This window comes from Passer montanus, unplaced genomic scaffold (genome assembly GCF_014805655.1).
Source record: "Passer montanus isolate IOZ18808 unplaced genomic scaffold, ASM1480565v1 scaffold10, whole genome shotgun sequence".
Lineage (NCBI taxonomy): Eukaryota > Metazoa > Chordata > Aves > Passeriformes > Passeridae > Passer > Passer montanus.
Genome location: NW_024356505.1, coordinates 35,954,639 through 35,971,287, shown reverse-complemented (window position 1 = coordinate 35,971,287; position 16,649 = coordinate 35,954,639). Strand labels below are relative to the sequence as shown.

At 41.5% G+C, this 16,649-nt stretch overlaps 1 protein-coding gene across 1 annotated transcript; it reads left to right on the top strand.

The window, feature by feature from the left end:
- Positions 1-378: 378 nt before the first annotated feature.
- On the top strand, positions 379-15,111 carry NOM1 (nucleolar protein with MIF4G domain 1). Its single transcript, XM_039705672.1, has 11 exons — positions 379-1,491; positions 2,355-2,479; positions 3,404-3,599; positions 5,472-5,795; positions 6,273-6,383; positions 7,202-7,369; positions 7,959-8,080; positions 11,771-11,903; positions 12,265-12,396; positions 13,108-13,217; positions 14,092-15,111. Exons 1-11 carry the CDS (start codon positions 379-381, stop codon positions 14,267-14,269), a joined length of 2,712 nt encoding a protein of 903 aa, XP_039561606.1. The 3' UTR covers positions 14,270-15,111.
- The last annotated feature ends 1,538 nt before the right edge of the window (positions 15,112-16,649 follow it).

Genomic DNA, 16,649 nt, shown 5'->3' with positions numbered 1-16,649 from the left:
GTGTCTGAGGGAGCTGGGGTTGTTTAGCCTGGAGAAAAGGAGGTTTAGGAGCGACCTTATCACTCTCTACAAGCAGCTGAAAGGAGGCTGTAGCCAGGTCGGGATCTTCTCCCAGGACAAGTGATAGGATGAGGGGACACAGCCTCAAACTGCGCCACAGGGTGTTCAGGTTGGACATTAGGAGAAATTTCTCCACAGAAAGAGTGACTGGAATTGACTGCCCAGGGACGTGGTGGAGTCCCGGTCCCTGGGGTTTTCTTAAATACTGTACTTAATACCACGGTCTAGTTGCCGTGATGCTGTTCGGCCATAGGTTGGACTGGGTGATCTCAGAGGTCTTTTCCAACCTAATTTGTTCTATGATTCTGTGACTCTTAAATGCATACGCACAAACGAGGGCATCCCTGCCTCCGGAGCGGCACTCCAGGGTCCGGCCCCTCAGAGCTGCCGCCGCCCGCGCCCAGCAGGGGGCGCTGTGCCCGGCATGGCGGCCGCGCGCCGGAAGCGCCGGCCCGGCCCCTCTCCAAGATGGCGGCGCCCAGGCGCGGTGTGGCTGCGGGCAGAGCGAAGCGGGGGGCGGCCGCCCGCGCCCGCCGCGGCGGGAAACTGGGCCGGCTGCGGCAGGCGGTGCAGGAATACGTGCAGGCGGCCGGCGGCCAGCCGCCGCTGGCCCTGCTCAAAGACTCGGAGAGGTACAATCGCAGGAGCCGGCGGGACGCCAGGAAGGAGAAGCGCAGACTGAAGCGGAGCCGCCGCCACCGGCTCCAACGCGGGGAGCTGGTGGAGGTTCTCACCGCCCCGGCCAAGCCGGCCTCGGCCAAGCCTGCTCCAGCCAAGCCGGCCCCGGCTAAACCTGCTCCGGCCAAGCCGGCCCAAGCCAAGCCGGCTCCTGCCGCCCGCCCCGGAGCCCCGGCTTCGCCCGCCGCAGGGAAGCAGCGGCCCAGGCCGGTGTCGGCACCGGCATCCACAGCCCTTGAGGCTCCCTCCGCCGCCGCAGCCACCTCGGCGCGGAAACGGGCCCTGCTGGAAGCCAACGAGGAGGAGGAGAAGGAGATCCGGCGGCTGGAGCGGCAGCTGGGGCTCGGGAAGCGGCGCAAGAAGCAGGAGGGGCCCGCGGGCGAGCGGCTGCCGCAGAGCTTCCTGCGGGACGGGCTGGGCTACGTGCTGGGGGCGCTGGGCACGCGGGCCGGGCTCAGCCGGCTCTGCGAGAGCAGCGACGAGGAGGAGCCGCAGCAGAGCGAGCCGGGGCCGCGGGAGCGCCCGCCGGGGAAGGAGGAGGACGAGGAGGATGGCGAGGATGAGGAGGATGGTGAGGATGAGGAGGATGGCGAGGATGATGAGGATGGTGAGGATGAGGAGGCTCAAGAAGACGCCTCAGACCCCTCCGAGGCGGATGACGGGGAAGGACACTGGGAGAGCGAGAGTTCGTCCCCTGAGGACGGCGGAGTGCCAGAGGCCAGCGAGCCCTCGAGCGAGGAGGAGGAGGCAGAGGTAAGATGTTCCCCTCAGTTAGCACAGACCTGCTGCCCAAAGCACCGGAGTGCCAGAGGCCAGCGAGCCCTCGAGCGAGGAGGAGGAGGAGGAGGCAGAGGTAGGATGTTCCCCTCAGTTAGCACAGACTTGCTTCCCAAAGCACATCCCACAAGCTGAACCTAGAGCAGAGTTGCATCGCTGTTAAGCCCAGGTGTTCGCTGTCCAGTCGGGCCACGTGGAGTGATGTCCTGGTTCTAAACAGCCGGGCCCAGCGACACTGTTGATGGATTTTCCAGGCCAGCTCCTGGAGACACTTGTTAGACGTGGAGGGAGAGTTCCCGAGTCAGGCTGGTGGCAGAGAGTACCCTACAGCACAAGGCGTGTGGGAGCTGTGTGTGAAGTCTGCAAATAAAAGGAGCTGCCGTGGCTTTAGAGTGTAAGAATGTGATCTAGCCCTTCTGCAGAGAGAGTTTGTGTTGCAATCAGCAGCGGTTGCACACTGAAATGTTACTTTCTGAACGATCTCAGTTCTGCCAGTATTAGGTCTTTTTGAATGGGTGGAGGAAAGGAGGTCACACAGGGCATTTAGCCTTCATAGACCTAAATAAAACTTGAGTAAAACCAAGGCTTAAGATGCCAGGTTTTAATGACCATAACTTAAAGTTAGGGAAGAGAGGCTTTGCTGTTGTCAAGTTTGTCATAAAAGTTAATTTTTTGCCTGCTTCTGTTCTTCATGATGATCCTTTGGTGTTGATTATTTAATGGTAAAATATATCCCTAAAAGTTTGGCACTTTAATCTTAAATAGAAATGTATATTTGTGTTCAAGTGTTTAAGATACTGATCTCATCTGATACCTTGTTTTCTTGTTTTCCTCCTAAGAGTGATAATCACGGTGCTACAAAGTATGTTCCTCCTCAAATAAGGAAAGCACAGGAGACACTAGATGACAAGAAAAGAGAAGAATTGGGAAGACTGAAGAAAATGGTGAATGGCCTCATTAATAGGTACTGTAATGAGGAAAGTCATTAATCTTTCTGGATCAATGTGACAATGCTCATCATTCAAGCCCAGGTGGCAAGGATGTGACTTTTCTCTTCACAAACTGATTTAAAGTTGGCAATCATGTCTGCTATTGTTAAGAATAATTATCTTTATTGGTATAAATTCTTCAAAGTTAGTCATTAGTTGAAAAATCTAGAAAATAAATTTAAGATTGGGCTGGATTCCACACAGCAGTTCCCTGCAAGTGCTAGGTATAATTCACTAAGTGTCAGTTGGAGTATGTTTTCTTCTGATTTTTTTTTTAATAAGCAGGTTTTGGTTTGTTTGGGGTTTTTTTAATAAATTAAATTTCTCCAACACTACAACTGAGGAGGAGCAACCCTTCCTAGGTTAAAGTACTGCAGAATAGAAAAAGTAATTAATGTTCATTTCAATTTTAGGGTATTTTTTTAAATCAGAAATCTATTGGCAATTTTTATGTGTTACCTGTAAAACATAGACTAGAGTTTGTTCAGTCATTTGAAATTTGATATACAATATATGTTAAAGTATAAATTATTTTCATACTTAACTTCCTCAAAGACTGTGATGTGCCACAGTTAAAACTGCTAAAACCAGTCTCTTTTTGTAATAAATCTGTTAGTGTGACAGTAAGCAGATTGACAGTGCTTTGTAAATCCTGTTGTTAACATGTTTTTACATGGATTCTTTTTAAACTACACTAGAATTAAGGTACTAGACTTTTTTAGCTTAGTAAACACAGAAAAATACAAAGGTTCCTTCCAGTCATCTTATCAATCTTCAATCTTTTCTTCTTAAGTCAAACTAGTTTCTCTAAAAAGGATGGCTGTTTGTTGGGTGAACTGAAGATTGTGGAACCATGTAAGGAGAATAAAGAGTGAACACTAGATTTTGTTTCTCCATAGGCTGAGTGAACCAAATTTGTCCTCCATCAGTGGACAGATGGAAGAGCTCTACATGGCCAACAGCAGAAAGGACATGAATGACACCCTGACAGACATTCTGATGAGTGCCTGTGTTACTGCAGTTGCCATGCCTGCAAGGCTCGTGATGGAGCACGTCCTTCTGGTCAGCATCCTTCACCATAATGTGGGAATTGAGGTAATTCTTGTGCTTGGGACAAATTTTGTTTAATAATACCTACTGTAGGGTGTTTTCCTTGACATTTTGTTTGAATTGCCTTGTAATTTTTAACTGTGTGGCACTAACAAGCATCTTTAGTTGAGTTTCAGCAGTATTTTGTGGCTTCCACAAGTGAAAAGGTCCAAGCATTCTTCTTGTCTGTCTTTCTGCATTAGTTCTTGGGACAGTGTTTGCAAGGCTTCCACAAGTGAAAGGGTCTAAGTCCATTGCTTTATCTGATTTTATTTCCTCCATGAGTTACCACTAGTCAGTTATAAACCCATCATTTTTTCATCACAGTCTTTCTGAACCAGTAATCAAAAGTTTCTAACCTTCAGCTTCTCTTCCCTTTAGTCACACTAATCTGTTTCTGTTCTTGTGGATACATGAGGGTATTGTTTTTGAGCTATGTGTATCCAGATCAGAAAAGTGTTGCAACTACAGGCATCCTTTTACAATGGTGGATAAACTTATTTTCTAAGCAAATCATGCAGATCATCAGTGGGATTAAGTAGTTGTAACATGGAATATTAAAGACTTCAAAAGGCATAGCAGTTTTTGGAGGGGATTTTGTTTTGTGTTTTTTAGTGATGAATGAGATAAAATCCCTCTTTCCCAAGCTGATGCTGAAGCTCCTGATATCAAAGGGAATATTTTAGCTAATTTCAGTTAAATGTGTGTCAGGAAACAAAGTTGTTTCAACAGTATGTTCTTATTAGATTACTCTTTTTTCTTCCCCCCACATCTCAATGCAAAAGATGTATTAATGCAAGTTTTTCCGTTTGTTGTACTGTGGCCTGAATGCTGCTCTGAAACCATATTAAATATCAGATGGATGCAATTAAAGCAGCTTTCTCCATGTAGCCTTGGCATTAAACTTTTATTTTGTCCCTCTTTGCTGCTTGAAAGGCAGTTCTGACTGCAAATACAACGTTTCTGTAAAATAAATGTACAATGTGCATTACATGGAAGTGTGACAGTACAGCTGCACTGAAGATTAGGTTGGGCAATGCAGAAGTTGCCCTGTGTTTATAAATTTGTGCAGCCATTGGACAGTTAACACTCAGGTTGGGTCAAGGCTTGAAGTGCAGGTCAGTACTGCTGCTTGGACTTCTGGTTTTCTTAAGGTCAGCAGATTTTAACACAATAATAATGGGTGAAGGTTTTACTTAGCAGCAATGTATTCATTACCTCCCTGTGTTTTAGAGCCTGTAGGCTTTCTAATCCCAGCCTTTAGCATCAGTTCTCTCTTCAGAAATAAATATATTCCAAAATTTCTTTTCCAGCTGTACTGTTGACAAACGTCTAAGAATTATCCCCACTTCAAAAGCAGCTTCACCTTATGCTCGGCAACTGTGAAAACTTGGTATTTTGGGGATTTTTTCACAATATTGTTTTTTATCCTTCTACTAAGGATTTTGTTCTGGAATGCCAAACTCTGGAATGTGTTTGCTTTTTGACATGCAACTTTTCCTGGATGAATGACTAGCAGTAACAGCATGTTGGTCTGACAGCTGGGAAGATGCTAATATGTGTCCATGAATATTATGTAAATAAATGCTGGTGTATGTGTACAGTCGGTTCATAATACTTGTTTTTCTTGCACAGGCTTTGAAAAGCAACTCAATGTCAAATGTGAGGTGTAAATAACATAGACTTCTACAAAAATGTCACACCATTTAAATATTTATGTATGTAAATATAGAACATCCCTATTGGTTGAAAGGAGCAACAGTATTTCTTTAAAATTAATAGTGGCAGTGACCCAAAAATGCGTTTTACAGATGTCTGTAAAATCTACCTAGAGTTAACTGCTGGATATTATTTTCCTCTTAATGGAATTGTTGCCAGGTTGGTGCTCACTTTTTGGAAGCCGTGGTGAAGAAATTTGATGAACTCTGTAAAAGTGATGCTGAAGGGAAGGAATGTGAAAATCTGCTTGCCTTGATTGCTCACCTGTATAACTTCCATGTGGTTCATTGCCTGCTGATCTTTGATATTCTGAAAAAGCTTGTTAGCACTTTCACTGAAAAAGAGATTGAGCTGATTTTGTTTCTTCTGAAAAATGTGGGCTTTTCCTTAAGAAAAGATGATGCATTGGCTTTGAAAGAACTGATCACTGAAGCCCAGAAGAAAGCAAGCACAGCAGAGAAGAAATTCCAGGATCAGACTCGGGTATGTGTTTGTTCTAAAGATTTCATATTCTCAACAGCCTGTAATAAGTACCTGGATACATAGTTTAATTTACAGAAACGTTTTCTGCTGCATTCTATTCAGGTTCTAAATTACCATTAGGGTGACATTCAGTTATTTGCATTCTTCTTGTCTGTCTTTCTGCATTACTTCTTAGGACACTGATGCCAAAATGCTCATGATGGGTGGGACAGGACTAGTTTGTGTCTTATGCAATGGACAGTTTTTCTGTTTCATGATACTTTGTACACTTCAGAAAATAGTCAGGTGCTTAGCAAATGAAGCTTGTACACAAATAAATGTAATAGGAATTCAAGTAAACATGTTGTATTTAAATTTAGGTGTATATTGGCAGCTGAGCTGCTTATTCTCACAGAATAGTAATTTCAAAGTACACTCTTGTACTTTATACGATAAACCCACAGCTTAGAATGTACAGAACTGTTTCTTTTCCCATAGGTTCGGTTCATGCTGGAGACTATGCTGGCACTTAGGAACAATGACATGCGCAAGATCCCTGGCTATGATCCCGAGCCCGTGGAAAGACTCCGCAAATTGCAGAGAGCACTGGTGAGAACTTTCTTGGCTGGTGTAGCCTTCTTATTCTTAATCCAGGAGTAATTATTTGTATTGGATGTCAGCTTTCTTGGGGAGTTTTTGTTGGTGGTTTTTTGCTGTTGTTGTTTTTTTTTGGGTTTGGTTTGTTTTGTTTTTTGGGGTTTTTTTTGACAGAATGGTCAGTTCTGTCAAACCCAGTACAAAAGGGATGAAAGTAATTTAGTACAGGATGTGCATATCAGCTTAAGAGGCCAGGCAAAAACAAGCTAGGTAACCTAGTTCTGTAGGATTTCCTCTCTTAAATTTTTGCAGTCTTTCTGATATGCTTCTGGATTCTATTGTTGAAAATTCTTATCTTGTTCAGAGTTTAAAATTTTTGTTATTTGAGCTGTACAATGCATAAGGCAGTTTGTTGTGTCATTTTATGTGTTCAAAAGGAAAATCACGACCAGACTGTAGGATGCTGGAGTGTCAGCATCCTCTGAATAGTAATCAAACTTCGTGATTGGAAGATGTCTACTTTTTAGATTAGTATCTCTTTTTTCAAATAAAAAACCCAAGGGCTTCTACAGCTAGATTTATACAACTTTATGCATTTAAAAAATTACACCATATAGAAAACTTGTAAATTCTTTTCAGGTTGCTGATTGAAACAAAGGTTAGGGAGGAAACATGGGAAGACCTTTATGAAGATATGAATTTATATGTTCAAAGTTTTTGTTTAAAGATAATTTTAAGTAATTAAAGTACTTGTTTTCTGTAGGAAGAGAGAAAAAAGGTCTCACATAAAAGCTTTTATGTTGGTTTTTATTTTTGTTTTGTTATTGAAGGTTCACAGCAGTGGTTCAGGAAAAGACACCCAGCTCCGTGTGTCCCTGGAGTCTCTCCTCAGTGCCGACCAGGTCGGTCGCTGGTGGATCGTGGGGTCATCCTGGAGTGGAGCACCAATGATCAGTGATACAAAAAGCCAGGCCCAGCAAAAGCTGCACGTAGGAAAGGTAAATCCAAATTAAAAGTCTAAGTGTTTGTGATCTCTTGAAGACTTTTTATATGTGTCAGTAAATTCATTTCAGTGCCCACCAAAAAAACTTTAATATGCTCTTATAAGACCAAGCTTTTAGACTGCTTTCTGTTTTTTTTAAAACATTGTACTCATGTGCTTCATAAGAGCTGTTACTGCAAATATGGTATAACTTGTTTTTTCTTACCCTGTGGAATTGCTGAGGTGAAAGAAGATACTTGATTCAACAGTGGATTTGCTAGTAGGAATTCTGACAGGTTGTGTCTGTCTGTGGCATATATCCAAACTGATTCCAAAAGTAATGTGATGAGATGGTCATGGTGAATTACTTATGTTAAAGAAGCATGTCTTAAAATTAATTGGCACAATTAAAGTAGATTAAAATGTATTTTCATAGTTGAAAAAGCTCTTGATGATGCCTGTGCCTCTGGACAAAAGCTCAGGACCTTTGGATTGGTGATTCATGGTTTACTGGAGAGCTTCACTGATGATGTTATTTAAGGCTGTACAGAAATAGCTTTTTTTTAGGCAATCAGAAATAAAATAGCATATAACTTTATTTTCAGGTGAGTTCAAAAATAATGGAGCTTGCCCGTAAGCTGAGAATGAACACGGATATCAGGAGAAGTATTTTTTGTGTCTTGATGACAAGTGAAGACTTCATGGATGCCTTTGAAAAGCTTCTCAAGTAAGTACAGCCTAGTACAGAAATCAGCCCAGAACTAAAACTAGGTTGTAAATGCAGCATTTCTGGTCTGGGCTTATGAGCATTCAGATGATAATGCAATTAAAAGAAGTGCATAGCCAGGGATCCACATAGGGTAAAAGGGTAGGAGAAGGGACCAGAACCCTGGTGCAAGGATTAATGGGGGCAGGCAGAACAGACTGGCAGTCAGAGGGAAGGAGTAGCCCCTGTTGTTGTCACTCCTGGCTGTAACTGTGATTTGCAGCATCTTTTGATGTGAGGAGCCTGTGTCTTTTTGCATTGGAGCTGTGTATCCCAGCAGAGTGGATGGGAGGCTGCTGCAGGCTTGTTTCCTTACAGAAGCCCCTGCAGAACATCTCTTGGGTTTTTTTGCTGGATTGCTGTGATTTCTGTGCTACTGCCACTTCTTTGACTTCTTGCCACCTTGTTAAGCCATCTCTGCCCACGCTTGCATGACCTGGTAGTGTTCTGGCACCTCCACTTCCCTCTTGCAGAATTTATTAGCTTTGGGTTTGCTTCACATGAAGAGCAGTTCCCTTACCCCTTGACAAGCAGCTCTTCAGAAGAAGATGTGATCAAGGAAGAGCTCAAACTAAGCTATTCCTTGTGTTTGCCATAATGTTATTTGTAAGTCTGTAGGAATTGGGAGGGGAGAGATCAGGCCTGAACTTTTCTGTCTCAGCCTTGTGACTCAAGGGTATTGTCTTACCAGGATGGCATGCAATTATTTAATTTGCTTACCCAACCAAAACAGACTTTGTAATAAAGTCAACTAATATTTGATTAAATGCCACTTTTGCAAAACACAGCTTGGACTTGAGACTGTGATGGAGTCATTCCAATATCTTAATATGGCCTGTTCAATTAAAAGAAATTAGCTGCTGCTGCAGCTCTTGCCAAAACCTGGCAGCTCAATTTGCAAATTGGACTTGACTCTCATCTGTGCTATTTAAGCTAGTACACAAATCTGAATACATACAGGCTTGGCAGAAAATCTCTCTGCAGGCTGCCTGGTGTGTGTTGGTGCTGATGTTTATACAGCAAACTCAAAGAGAGGAATTCTTAAATCTGCCCACATCTGGCAGAGTATAATGGAAAGTACACATAATTGTCAGTGAAGGAATTAGCTTCAGTGTGAACATGTGTTCCAGAGTGTATGGGAATTTGTATTTGTATGTTTGATGTCTCATGAGGAAGAGCATATAAATAAATATTTTAACTGCTCTTGTTGATTCATCTGCTGCTAGTTCTGCAGCAGAGTTGAGGTGTGGTTAAAGGATAATTTAAACTATTTGAAATCTAGGCTGCTATAGTTTTTACTGTCCCTTTCCTCCTTGCTGCAGATGAAAGTATTAGTTTGAAGCCAGAACAGCTCCCTGAAGTGGCTCAGTGATTGCAGAGGTGTCAGTGAAGAGAGAGGGCTGGGAACATCACTGGTGACAAAGAGGAGAGAGTGAGCCTGGATGCTCTTCATCAGCTGAAAGGCCACACCTTCAGAAACCACAGTTTCACTCAGGAGAGAGAATGAATGCTGCTTAAGTTTGCTGGAGTTATTTTTAAAGTTATTTTGTAGACATAGAGAGTTTGAAAAACTTCACATCTCAGAAAATACTGAGCCACTCATGAAAGGCTCAGCTATCCTGTTGGAGTGAGATGTGTAATGCAGGATAACTTTGTGTCAGCAAGATTTTTCTTACAAAATGATTCTCAATTTCTTGCTAAATACTCACTACCAAAGTGAGTGACTTAAAGGGGTATTTAAGAGTTGCTATTTTTGATCTGAAGGCAATAATAGTCTTGGGCTTCAGCTGATGATAACTAACCTACTTGGAGGCAGGCTTTTGCTGGTTATTTGTCAATAACCTGCTTCAGAGGCAGTTATCCCCTTTACAGCAGCATCAAGATATACAAGTCCATGGGAATACTGTAACTCATGAATAATTTGATCAGTGAGGTGGTTTCACATTCTTTGTCAAAGAATATCAGTCTTATGAAATCTGCACAGGTTTATAGTGAAGCTCAGCAGTGAAAGACAGTCCAGACTCTTAAATTTTAGATGTTTAGGAGTTCTATTTCTGTGAAAAAGTGAATGTAGGGAGAAAATTGAATATCCAAGTGTTGTCACTTGGTTACAATGAGTATTTCCTAAATAAGCCAGTCATGATAGGAGTGATGATGAACAAGTGAAAGGAGAGTGTGCCAAACTAGTGATTGCAGTGTTACTTCCCAAGTCATCTATTAAATGCAAATCTGATGGCTGAAAACCTGTATATTTGTAAAAAAAAAACCAGAAAACCAAAAAAACCTTTTGTTGCTCTGAAATCAGATGGAACATGGCCGATGGGAGAGCAGGTGGGTTATGGCACAGACACAACACTTCCAGTACTGACCCCTTTTGGTGGAGCAGACTTCTCAATTTTTACTGCTCATTAGTCTAGAAATCATCCCAGATTTTCCTACTATAAAATTTAAATTCTAGGGAGTTTGGGCTCAGCAGCAGTGTTTTCTCTGTTAATCTGGGTTGTCTGTGGTCACATGCAATGCAGATGTCTGGAGGTGTGTACAAAGGATTGGCATCAAGTAATGACCACAGTAAGGCAAGATCCAGTGGAGTCAAACTTGGTTAGAAAGTACACTTGAGTTGCACTAATGCCCTATGAAACTTGAACTTGAAGCAATGAGAAGAATTCTGTTTGATACTTTTCAGATTCTAATATGATGCATTTTTCATTTTAATTGGTTTTAATGCTGCCAAGCATTTGGCAGCATTAGGAAGTTAAATCACAGACCAGGTGCATTGTGAGTTAGTCACCATTCCACGCCAGAGTGTCTCAGCCCTCTTTTACTCTGGTCAGCTGTTGGAGTGGGAAGGCTGCTCCATCCTTGGCCTCCATGCTGAAGCAGCCAACATAAGATAGATACATAGATGGTGTTTTCTTCAGCTTTTCTTTTTTAAAGGTGCTTTGTAGTCACTGACTGTATCCTCTTAGGCTACTGTCAAACAGAAATTAATTTCATTTATCACATGGCATGGATTTGACCCAGAGATTTAAAAATTCATATCACCAAATAAGAAAAACATCTAAGAATATTTTCTTATCCCTACTAAGTACCACAGAAGTGAAGGGCCCTGGAAATGTTTCTCCAGATGGGCTTGCACTGATCCAAAGGCTGGTTTTCCTCCCATGATAAGTACAAGCATGAGATTATCACAATGGCACCCTACAGTTCTTGTTTGACTATTTAGCCTTTGTTTCACAGTTTAACTCTTGTAGTGGTACCTATGGGTGCAGTGCTACTGCTGGTACCTCTGTGCCCTCTCTTCTGTTCATGGAGAGCTGCAGACATGGAGTGGGATATCTTTCCTTCCCTGGGCAATGATAATACTTTTATCATTCCACTTCTGTTTCTTGAGGTCTTAATTTTGCATCTCCTTTAACATCCACAATGCTTCAGCATTTCCATAGAGCCATACCAGGATACTTGTTTAGCCAACAAGCTGGAGTCCATTAGGAGTTTTAAAGACTTGATAGGTACTTTGTAACAAGTAAAACTTAATGTGATGTTTGGAGAGGTTTTAAAGTGTACTCTCAGATGTTGACTGTAGCTCTTACTTTGTGTCAACAAGTTTTTTCCTTACAAAATTATTCTCAATTTCTCACTTAATTTTAGGCTTGGCCTGAAAGATCAGCAGGAGAGAGAAATAGTTCATGTCATCCTTTACTGCTGCTTACAGGAGAAGACATTCAACCCCTTCTATGCATTTTTGGCTAGCAAGTTTTGTGGACATGAAAGACGATTTCAGGTAAAGACAAATCTGTTGCTTCATTGGTTTTGTGTCATGACTGTGGTTAGGAAGAATTTACTGAATACCTGGGAATGGGTGCATGCTTGTTGGGATCTTGATCCCAAGGAAAAAAATCTGCTGGTATGGCTAAGCATTCAGTAAGGCATACTCATGGTCAGATCTGAATAGGAAATTAAATGCTGAATGTTTTATTTCTTCTGTTTTATGCATTTTAAAATAATTGGAACACTCTGATCAACCATTTCTGTTAATTAAAGGAGAGCTTATAAAGAGTACAGGGTCAAAAGGTTTGTTATGTTGTTACTCAATTAAACAGCCACTTGATTTGTAGGATTATTTTTTTACCTTTGACCCCTAGGTGACATTTCAGTTTAGTATTTGGGACAAAATCAGAGACTTAGAAAACCTCTCAGCTGCTGCCATCTCCAACTTGGTTTCACTGCTGGCTCACTTAATAAGGACAAAATCACTGCCACTTTCAGTTCTCAAGGTTGGTGTGTTTTCTTTTCAAATCCTTCTGTGTTTTCCCTGCATTTGCTAGTTCTGTGGAAGGCATATTTTTTTCTGTTACTTATCTGGTACTTTCGCTGATTATGCTAAAACAAACTTGTTTTAAAATTACCAAATTGTTCCTATTGATTATAGTAATGCTGTCATCTGGGGAAGGGAACTTGTGGTGACCCAGGCATAGAGAAAGTCTACATTTCTTTCTTTAGAGCAGTTGTGAGATTATTTCCTTTAGTGTATCCAGAGTTGGAACTGAGGCCCCTTCATTAGCAGGCTTTGCCAGTGATTTTTGTGCTATAGTTTTTAGCTGATGTTGTTTTTATTAGACAAAGAAGTGCTGAGTAGATTTCTTGGATTTCAGAATGGGTAGTCTACAGAATTCTATTAGAAGAGTAACTGGAATGTATTAAACAGGCAATTAAATGGATTGTGCCAGGTACTTACAAAGTATTTATCTAATTGAGAAAGGACATCTGGTATTCTGGTACCAGCAGACTTCTATTCCTTAGAAGGTTCTTTGCTTTCATTATTGATTGGCTTTTGGATGCAGTCTTCTCAGGTAATTATTCTGTGCTAAACTCAAGGCTCAGTATGTGCAGAGGCCAGTTGGTGTGCTAAAAGTTCTTCATTTAGGAGAGAAGACCATCTGTTTGAAATACTTGAATTAATCTAATTCTCCCTCTCTGTCTGCCAGGTAATTGAATTCAGTGAACTGGACAAACCCAAAGTCCGTTTCTTACGACAGGTATTAAGCACACTGTTAACCAAAGCAGATGAGGAAGAAATTACTGACATTTTTATGAGGTAAGTGATCACTGGCATCTCCAGAGAATTCTTGTTGAGTAGTAATTAAGAAGATAAGAAGTTTGCCTGTTTTGTTTGGAATTACACTGTGCCTTTTCCACACATCAGCCCTCCATCCCTTAAAATGTGAGCTGTTTCTGGCTGGGTGGGGCCAGTGTGTCACGTGTGTGTTGGTACAGGCTCTGATAGAGGTGCAACTGTGTTATGCAAAATAAGGCTTCCAGATGTTCAATGTATCATTTTGGTTATAGGATTTTCATGAGCAGAGCTCTGTAATTCTGTTTCCCTTATTGCTGTACCACCTGTGTGCAGTGGGATTCACTCTGCCAGCTGTCATTGCTAGGATGTATCTTAAAAAGGAAAAGAAAGTTATACTGAAGAGGCAAATGTTTGGGGTATTTTTAATGGTTTTGTTATCAGTGTTCTCTGAAAAAATCTTATTTTTTATATGGGACAGGGTTGCCTGGAGAGGCTGGGAAATTTCCATCCTTAGAGATGCTTGGGGCTTGAGTGGCTAAGACTTGCAATATCATATAAAGTTTGAAAAACTTAGTGGTGATGTTTCAGCTGTCATGCAGCAACACAAGGAAGCTTGAACATGGAGTTTGCCTTGTTCTTTGCTGTAATGTAATTGTTTACATAAAGCAAGCCTGAGGCTGCAATATTCCATTTTATTGTTGAGGCCAGTTGTATGTCGAGTGTTTGGGCTGTTTGCCAAACCAAGGCAGACTTGGTAATTTGAAAGCTTCTTCAATAAAACTTCTTTTATAGGTTAGATTTTTTTTCTGCAGCTCTGTTTGAAGAAGATGATAAAATTAAGAAGCTTCTGAAATGGGGGAAGACTAAATAATATTTTTGATCTGTATCTTTACAGGATATCTGACAACCCCAAACTGGGAATGCTGCGGGAAGGCTTGAAACTCTTCCTTACCCACTTCTTACTGAAACATGCCCAAGCCCAAAAGAGTGCTGAAGAAGCTAGCATGTTAAAAGAGAGAGTGGAACTAGCAACCAAGGCTTTAGAGGCAAAAGAACCCAAATTGAAGCTATAGTTATATTTTTTCCTAATAAAACATAAAGAAAAACCAAGCTGGGGTCTTTCAGACCTAAATAATTGGGAATGAGGAGAACTGTTTTACTCTGAAGGATCAATTTTCTTTATGTAAACAGTTACTTCACTCTGTGTTCTAGTTAGAGGTTTAATTGAAGGGGATAGAAGGCCTTTTTGAAAAATGTAGTGTTGTGATGTCCCTTTTTGGTACAAGTGCTTCATGTTGACAGTTGGTATCTGGAGAAGAGGGTGACTTTCTCTTCTGTGATACTTTGTCAGCAGTGGTGTTCTGCATTCAGAACACCACTAGCCTTTCATTTAAAGTAATCAAAGAAGCAGCTTTAACTAAAGGCTTTTGATAAGGAACCCTGGTACTCACCTGAAGAAAGGGGCCACTAGATGGCACAAGCACTGGTGAGTCGGTTCAGGAAGAAATCAACTTTTTTCTTCAAGTGTTGGAAGTTATTTGCTAATTCTGTGAATTGATTCCCTGACTGTGGGTCAGGTAAAGATCTTCAGTTGGATTCAAAGCTGTAGCAAGCACCTTGAAGATCTGTCTTTGCCCAATTATATTGGGTTTAGAGATCACAGCATATTTTTATTACTTTTTTAGCCTGTTTTTCACAGCTTTAGACTTGGAGTTGCCAAATCACTTGTGTTAATCAGGTTTTTCTAGACATAAACAATATCATCAATATGAGTCTTAAGAAGAGAATATGTCCCTTAAGAGTTTGCTCACATTTTCATTTGGATGCTTAAAAAATAATAGGCATATTTCTTTCTGTAACACTCTGTAAATGGTTTGTTTCTTTTGTCACCTTACCACTACACATTAAACTGCCATTTTTCTAAATGCTTTGGTGTTTGTGTTAGCTTTACCGTGGCTGGCCTGCCAGGAAGGGAATGACCTTAAATTGGGTGAAGAAGGGAGATTCTTTCTTGCCTAGAATTTGCATCTGTGATCTACCTGTGTTGGAGTTGTCAGCCCTGTTTCTGTAGCCAGACTTGTCTCTGATGTCCAATGGGCCATTTACTTTTGATGTCTCCCAGTTTGCCTTTGGTACCAATTGATCTGTCCCTGTTGGCAAAATTTAATTTTTAATCAAATTGTTAAATGTAGTATATTCTGCTTAGTCAGGTGTACTGTTTCTAGGTGGAGAAGTGCTTCTCCCAGCAGCCAAGGAGCTGTTCTTTCTCACCTTTCTGAGAGGACAGGGCAAGCTTCAGAGGAAAAGGTATCCTGGGAGCAGAGACCTGCTTTCAAAATTCTGGGTTACACTAGGAAAGTAACAACAGAAGAGGTTTTTATCAAAATAACAAAGCAAGGTGCTTTTTTTCAGCCTGTTTTTTTCTGCCTGTTTTTTTTTCAGCCTGTTTCATACCACTGGCAGCTTTTAAGTGTACAAAACTTAAAAACTCATTGTGATAAAATTAATTGCAATATTTTCTAGACTTCATACCAATTAATAAAGTGTGGACAGCAGCAGAATTTATGCTATTTTGATGTTTACAAAAGTCACAATTTCAGGGGATGTGTTAAACATCTCCCCTTACAACCAACCATGCCAAACCTTATACTTAAAGTTTGGAGTATAGACTCAGGAGAAAATCTGTGCAAGCCCCTATAATTAGCTGCTGTGGAGCACATGGAACTCTCTGAGTAAAAATTGTTCCACCTACACTGCAGCAGCCACTTAACTGCCCTTTTTGCAGGAGTTTATGTAGCCCCAGCATGTCAACATGTTGGTGTTTTAATAACACACAAATGGAAGCACATTGCACTAGCAGGGAGGTTGAGGCAACTGCTCTGCTGGGGATAAATTTTGAATCATCTTCCTTAGCCCAAAGGTGCCAGGCTGCCTGTCCCTGCCTGGTGTGAGGGCTTTGCTTGGTGATGGGAGCTGAGCAGCTTTGCTGCCAAGTGTTTTATGGGTGTGAGCATTCACTTGCTGCAGCTGCCTGAGGTGGTGCAATGCAGGTGTTGCTGTGCAATTAGAGGAGATGGTTTTAACCTTACAGTCAAGAATTACAATTGCCTTTTTTTCCCCCCTCCCATACTGAGACTTGCATGAATAATTATTTCTCCCAAAGAGCTCATATGCTTTGTTCAAAATTAGTGTTATCAGATTGTTTTGTTTCTAAAGAAAACAGATCTTACCTGCCTGGGATTTTGCATTCAGCAGATTTATGTATAAACATCATTCAAAAAAAAAAAAAACCCACACTTTCCAAGGCAAGCAGCAGAAACACACTGCCAGCCCACAGTGCTGTAGTCACATCAATGATGGGTTTTGTGGGTGATTTTGCTCAAGTCCCATCCTCGCACTGTGATTCAGTGAGGGAATAACTCTCTGACAGAAATCTGACAATTCCAAATACTT

What these genes read in the sequence shown, in the direction of transcription:
- NOM1 (XM_039705672.1), top strand. Translation starts at nt 379, where the DNA reads ATGCATACGCACAAACGAGGGCATCCCTGCCTCCGGAGCGGCACTCCA. An exon ending in AATTCCAGGATCAGACTCGG is followed by an intron (nt 5,796 to 6,272) that starts GTATGTGTTTGT and finishes CTTTTCCCATAG; the next exon opens with GTTCGGTTCATGCTGGAGAC. An exon ending in GACATGAAAGACGATTTCAG is followed by an intron (nt 11,904 to 12,264) that starts GTAAAGACAAAT and finishes TTTGACCCCTAG; the next exon opens with GTGACATTTCAGTTTAGTAT.